Source organism: Echinops telfairi, unplaced genomic scaffold (assembly GCF_000313985.2).
Source record: "Echinops telfairi isolate 266 unplaced genomic scaffold, ASM31398v2 ScPeMD7_5592;HRSCAF=6446, whole genome shotgun sequence".
NCBI classification, from domain to species: domain Eukaryota; kingdom Metazoa; phylum Chordata; class Mammalia; order Afrosoricida; family Tenrecidae; genus Echinops; species Echinops telfairi.
In genome coordinates, this window is record NW_022109491.1 from 30,847,140 (window position 1) to 30,854,249 (window position 7,110).

Genomic DNA, 7,110 nt, shown 5'->3' on the forward strand with positions numbered 1-7,110 from the left:
GAGCTGCCCCTCACACACACACACACACATTTGCCTAAAGAGCTGCTCGGGGACTAGCAACTCAGATGCAAAGTTTAATTTTTTGTTTTGCCTGTGAACTTTTAGCAGACCCTTCGTGACAAATATTCTTGTTCTGTGTGTGGATTTATTCTTTCTTTAAATAGGTGTGATTCCATTTTATTTCAAGAAGTTCTCTTCTATTTGAGTAAAAAGTCAGCACATACTAATAGTTCATCTTCTCAGTTTCCATCAGGCCAACGCCAACTCCTATAATACTTCTCTAACACAAGAGGCTAAGGGAATCTCATGATGAGATACATAACCCCACCCCACCCCATCTTAGCAGGCCACTCCCCAAGCGGATTGGAAGAGCCTCTAGGCTTGGTTCCCGTCATCCACCTTCTCTGTACTTCAACATACCTGCCCCGAGACCCCCTAACAGCCCAGAGCCTGAGGCTTCTGACTGTATCTCAACCCAGGACCCAAGAAGACTGCATTTCAGGACAGACCAAGGCCTAGAGGGTAAAACAGATGATCCCATGTTATCGAGCTAGTACAACTGAAAAAAATGAATTTTAAGTTTTATTTCATTTTCATTTATTTAACGTTTAGAAGACACACATTTTAAAGTAACCACTGCATTACACAGCATCAATCTAGAGCAAAGCTATGCTAGTTATATTTTTCTTCAGTATTCATGTTTTTAAAAGCCTGGGTGAGATAAGGCAAACACAGCTCATGATGGGCTGGTAGTTGGCCTTCTCCTGGTTCCGATCCTCTGAGTCACCTGCATGGGCACCTCCAACACCGCAGGCCTCTCCGCCCTCACCAGCGATATCCCCTCCCTCCAACTCCACTGCCACTCAGGACCCACTGAAGCCCTGAGTCTGGCTAGCACCCTTGCCCTTTCTCTGGGCTTCAACGCCCCTCGTGCCAGTGCCTGTGGGAGCTGGTGTCCCACCGGTGCTTCAAGCCCACTGCTTCTCCACTGAACCCTTCCATCTTCCTTGTCCCCAAAGCTTATGGTTTACCTGGGGTCCACATTGTCAACAGCAGCACCACCTACCCACCTACCTCCTAGTTCTCACGTATATAATCTGGATGGCATCTCTACCGTACCCTTATCTCTTGGTCCTCAAAACTTTCTGGGCAAAAGAAAAAAAAAATCAGACCTGCCGGGCTAGTGGTAACTGGAAGACTCCCCAAGACTATTGCTTTGAGAAACTCTTCAAACTTTCAACCCAAACAAACCCCTGAAGTCACCCTGGTGAGTTAGTCAGTTAGGATGAGCCTTCGTGCCATACAGTATAATTCTAGTCTCCATATGCCAGGGGCTATCATCCCATTTTGGATAGCATTCTCTACTAAATTGATGGACAGGAGGAGGGCGGGATTAAGACAGGAGCCCTGGTGGCGATCCACAGGTTCAGCAGTTCTAAACCACCAGCAGCACTTCGGGAGAAAGACTGGGCTTTTCTACTCCTATAAACAGTTATGACCTCAGAAACCCACAGGCGTTGGCTGTGAGTCAGCACTGACTCGACGGCAGTGAGGTAGGCAGGTAAGGCCAGACCTTGGCCGCAGGTGAGGAGCACTGCTGGTATAGTGATTACATGTTGGGCTGTATGTAACCTCGTGGTCAGCAGGTCGAAACCACCAGCCGCTCCTGCGGAAGACGAAACTTTCTACTCCTATAAAGAGTTACAGTCTTAGAAACTCCCGGGGCAGTTCTAAGCAGTCCTAGACGGTTCGCTGTGAGTCAGATGCAGTTGAGGATGGATGTTAGTTGGAGACTCTACCTTAGTAGAGGGTGTGACTTAAGACAACATCCTTTGTTTTCCTTGGATGGGGCATATCTACTGGGAGCACCATTTGGTTCTAACGCACATCACCTCATCTGGAACGCCAGACCTCTACTTCTTGGCTGCGTTCGGTAGAAGCAAGAAGACCTGCTGTGACTTGAACATTTTTGCCTTCTGGCTCTGGGCCCTGCATTTGGCTCACCTCTGACCTTTGGTTTTGGGGCTGAACAGCATCCACAGCCACGTGAGACATTTCTCCATTGTTCTATGAGTTCTAGCATGCTGCCGCAAATCCCTGACCCAGGGACGTGAGGGGATGGCCTCCATGGGGGCCGGGGGAGTGCAAGAGCTGAATGGCATCTTGGAAGAGTTGGGCATTTGATACACATCTTAAGTCTCCAACTCCTTGGGGCTGAGAGTCTGGTATTAATTCTTCTAAAATATTTTTAAAACCCCAAAACACTATTACCATACTTTGTAGCCAAAAACCCCCCCAAAAAACAAACCAATTCCCAAAACTATGACTACTCATCAGCCACAGTTCTGTGCTCTTTTAAAAACAACCCCAAAAAAATCCACATAAAATAAAGAGGAGACTACAGTGGGGCAGGGAAACTAGATGAATGGAAATGAAACCACTAGAATGGAAAAACGAGGCTGTGCACACATCGTGAAGACTAAAAGCAACCCAACTGAACAACCTGTGCAGAGACTGGTGGCTGGGAACCAGGACTGCTGTGCAAGCTTTCACCCGAAACACAACAGAACATTATTTTGAAAAAGAAAAGAAAAAGCCTCTTGGATATTTCTTGTATCAGTCTTGCCTCCAATCTTATCGCCCACCTGAGCACCTGAATTTAGGCCTCTTTCTACAGTGGACTCAGCTTTATATGGGAGACACATGACAGGCTTCAAAAATTGTACATGGGTGGATCGGGGGAAATGAAATGAAAAGATAACAGAATGTTTCCACCAACTTTTTTTTCGAAGTCTCTTTTGTATTTTAAACTCAACAGAAATCACCTCTATTTAAAAGGAATTATCTCTGAGACTCCCCGAAGAAGACCACTCTACAACCCAAATTACCCTTTGCCAGGGTGTAAGGGAAAAACAACAGCAGAAACACCCCACTGGAGGAGATGCGCACACTTACCACAAGTGTCTGACGGGAGCCCGAGGCCAACCCTGCTCCTGCTCCGACATCAACTAGACCATTGGTTCCCACGCTTACGTGGCTTACTACCCCCTTGGCAGGAAAAAAAATTACTCAGTGCTTCCATGCCAGTTTGAAACATTTGTGCGAGTGCCTATAATCCAGGATTACGTGTCTGCTTAAAGACCTCTCTGGATTAAGGTGAAAATCAAAATGTGAATGAAGGTCAAGTTAACCACCACTCAGGAAGATGTCCCAGTGCTGAGTACGATCCCAGTGAAGCAATTTCCAGAGCGGTGGTTTAAGGCCTTTAAAGACCAGCATTCCTCTTAGTGACCTCCTTCCTTCCCAAGAGGAAAACACGTGGAGGCAAGCCCTCTCTGAAGAGGTGTTTTGTTTTGTTTTCTTTTCTTTTGTCTGCCCGCACTTTAGGTAACTTTATACACATCGAATTGTAATCCTACATCTGGGGGAAAAATGTGAGTGGTGAATAAAATGAATGTGTTGTCATCTGCCTTATCTGAACGATCTCACGTATTCTGATAAGGCTCCCACCAGGATACAGAGCACAGGCAACTGGGGCAAACTACACGGGCTCTTCGCCCTCATTCACTGCAGGACAAGTCTAACGTTGGGCAAGCTCTCTGGGGCACCTTCTGGAGATAATGTTAAGCCTGCATACTGTTCTCCAACCTATAGTGCACACCCAGCTGGTTTTAAAACGTTAATGCCTGTGCACACTTCCTTCCTGCAATTAATCCCAGCAGGTGTGGAGGGCAGGGTCCCAGCAGGTGTGGAGGGGGGAGGGGGGGAGAAAGCAGGAGGGCGGGGATGGAAGACCAGGAAGACCAGAGTTCGGCCAATGGGATCCCAAAGATTTCCTGTCACATCAAAATCATTTGGCTTTCCAATACCTTAGCCTTCCCTGAAAGCACACGTTATTACAGCTAATCCTGTGTGGGCTCGAGAGGGAAGGGATTTCAGGATGGTGGAAGGAAGGGAACCAGGGAATACCATTACCGGAAGAGTAAAGAAAGCAGGGTGCTTCGCTTCGTCTTCATATTTGCCATCTGTGGAACTCCCAGCCTCCATCGACTTGGACGTGGTGTTCTTACCAATGCCCATCATTTAAGAAAAACCAAGTGGCTTCCCGCAGCCGCCGTTGGACCGGGGTGGCTGGACGTGAAGGCCTTGTCAAGGGACGAGCCCGGGGGTCAGAGTCGGCTCTTCCTGTGCCGGGAGCACCTGCTTCTCAGGCCAAGCTGAGCCCCGCAAGCACGGCCATCTCTCAGCACCTGGAAAGAGAGAGTACAGCCACATTACCGCACAGCACGCCAACAGCCCAGGACACACAGCTGCCGGGCTTCCGTCTGGAGAAGGAGCCAGATTCCCAGTGATCCGCCACACCCCCAAAACAAATGCCTCCTGACTTATACTTTTCATGGATGCTCCCGGATTAGCCCCTGCAGAGGGGGACGGCTGATGGGAATCACCAGAATATCAGAATGTGAGGGAGAAGAAGTCGCAGAGGCATTTCTTTGATGCATGTACTAGACAGACCTTATCGCCCGGCACTGCCCAGGAAAGCTTCCTCCAGTGGTCCACGTTCCCACGTGGCCGGAACACCTGGAATGTGGCTGCTGCAGCTGAGAAGCTGGCTTTTTCTACTGCACTGAATTATCACGGAATACCAATCGACCAGCCACACGTGGCCAGCAGCTCCCCCACTGGACAATAGAGAGATGACCAATTCACTTAAAACATAAGAAAACAATTCTGCATTTCCCACACGTGACCCACACCAAGCGAAAGGTACTCCGTGGCTTAAAGAAGGTAAGACCAGCCTAGGGTTCAATGACAATACAAAAACCCAGGATGATGGCCAGGAGAGAGAGCACTGCACAGGCTAGACTGCCGTGAAAGGGGGGACAGGCATCAAAACATTCAGTATCAATCAAATATCAATATAAACCTATAGAAAAAACACCACGAACCACAATAGTGGGAAGAAGTCATTCATGTGGCAAGAGATGAGACACGGTGGGGGGACAGAATTAGCGCTACTATACCATCTGTCGTATCTGTCATAGGATGGTGGCTTGCATGAATGTTGTTCCAAAGCTGGAAGCTATGCCACCGGCATTATCAATACCAGAACCGTGATCCATGATGGACGGGCTTCAGGGGCGCTGACAGACTGGCGAGAAAGGCCTGCTGATAAACCGAAGGAAATTATTAGCCAATGGAAACCATCGGGATCACAACAAAATGGTGCCACAGGAGGGCTAGAAAAGGAGGCCCCTAGGCTGGAAGGCTCTTGGGAGACACAGTGGCTACAGCAGCGAACGTGACCGTACGAAGATGCTGAAGACGGAAAGAGGACTGGGCAGCCTCCCATTCTATCCTGTCTGTTGTTGGAGCAACTGACACCAGCAGGCACGGAGGGGACAAAGATCACGGCAGTGCAAGGCAGTGAGAGGGCCAGGTTTCAGGCAGACGACTGCAAAGCCCAGGAAAGGGCCAAGGCACCTTTGTCCATAAGGCAGAGCACTCGGGAGTCACGGGAGCCAAGGGCTTTCTTTGACATGCACCTGGTGCACAGCTTAATAGCAGCACTCTTCGTCAGAACCTCCTGCAAGGACCAAAATGGTTTACAGCTGTCCCCTGCGGTCCCCAGCAGCCACACGAGAAGTGATATGTTCAAACGGCGGTGTTGGAGAAGTCTGCTGGAAGGACCACAGACTGCCAGAAGAACAAACCTAGCTGCCTCCAAGCAAGTGAGGCCACGATGGCGCCTTAGAAACCAGGATGGTCAGACTTTGTCTGACGTACCTTGGACATGTTACTGGGGGGAGACCAGCCCCTGAAAAAGGCATCATGCTTGGTAAGAGAGAGGATCATCGAAAAATGCGAAGACCCCCTCAAGGACCTGGTTGACACGGTAGTTACAGCAATGGGCTCAAAGATAACGCAGGATGGCGTGGCACGGGCCCATGGGACCATGCTTTGTTCGGTAGTATACAGGGTCACTGTGAGTCCGAGCAGCCGCCACAGGTTAAGTAAACACGTGTGTGTGTGTGTGTGTGTGTGTGTGTGTGTGTGTGTGTGTGAGAGAGAGAGAGAGAGAGAAAGAGAGAGAGAGAGAGAGAGATGGGGGTGCAGGGTTAATAGGTAATCACAGCATCCGACATCCAAGCACATAAATTTGTGATGAAGCCTCAGGCCAGGCACTGGGATCCGCCTGGGACCGGCGTGTTTCCTCCCCAGAAGCTGGCCTTGCTCTGGGTAAATGCCAAGGTCCAGAGGCAAACCGTGAAATTGATAAAGGGGAGGGGTGGGGTTGAGCCAAGGGTCTCATTGTGTAAGAACGGGAGAGAATCTGACCCCGGAGCGAGGTTGCCAATCTCCGGCCCTCACCATTCTTCCTTCTGTTGCTCCTGGTGCGTGGTGACCCTGTCTGTGTGTGCACAGTACAAGTGGCCCGTGGAGTGTGCTAGCCACCGCAGGCACCATTTCCCACACACCCCGCTGGCCTCTCACGATATCCGTGCCAAGGATCTCCCACTAGGAAGCACAGTAGTATCATTGCTTTCCATAACAATCCTACCAGAGTGGAAGCTGAGCTCCGGAGAAGTACTTGCCAAAGGACACAAGGTTTTCAGAGGTGGAGCGGAGTTCACCCAGAATCACTATTTCAAACTCGCCCTAACTATTTACACAAGCAGGGCTCAAGCCTCCTTCACATGCTCAGTTTACAACCGGGCCCCTTCCTGACTACACTCCCCGCCAGCTGGCCACTGAGCTCGTCTGGGAGTGATTCTTCCTGTGTGGTTTCTGCCCTCCTAGTGATGTTGGGAGGAGGCCTGGTGTCACCGTGGGTTTCATGTCGGACTGCTAACTACAAGGTCAACAGGTTGAAACCATAGCTGCTCCACAGGACAGAGAGGAGCCGTTCTGCTCCCACAAGAGCCACACTCTTGGAAACCCATCAGCACGATAGTCTGATAGGGCTCAGAACCCACTCGGTGGCCGGGAATGTTTGCGTGTGAGTGGGTTCTGAGGGCTCTGAGGGGAAGAGGGTTGTATGGGCTCCTTGTCCCAGGTGAGGCTCACCTGGCTTCCACATCTAGGCCTGCCTGTCCCCTGGCTATCCCG

The 7,110-nt window shown here is 50.1% G+C and overlaps 1 protein-coding gene across 2 annotated transcripts in view; it reads right to left on the reverse strand.

Moving 5' to 3' along the window:
• The window catches only part of SLC23A2 (solute carrier family 23 member 2), a 105,077-nt gene that overhangs the window by 55,958 nt on the left and 42,009 nt on the right, over positions 1–7,110 (reverse strand). For both annotated transcript variants that reach the window (XM_004697851.3, XM_045295437.1), the window contains exon 2: positions 3,976–4,250. In XM_004697851.3, the coding sequence (XP_004697908.1) occupies positions 3,976–4,083 (108 nt within the window). In that variant the 5' untranslated portion in view covers positions 4,084–4,250. The remainder of the gene's footprint in view (positions 1–3,975; positions 4,251–7,110) is intronic.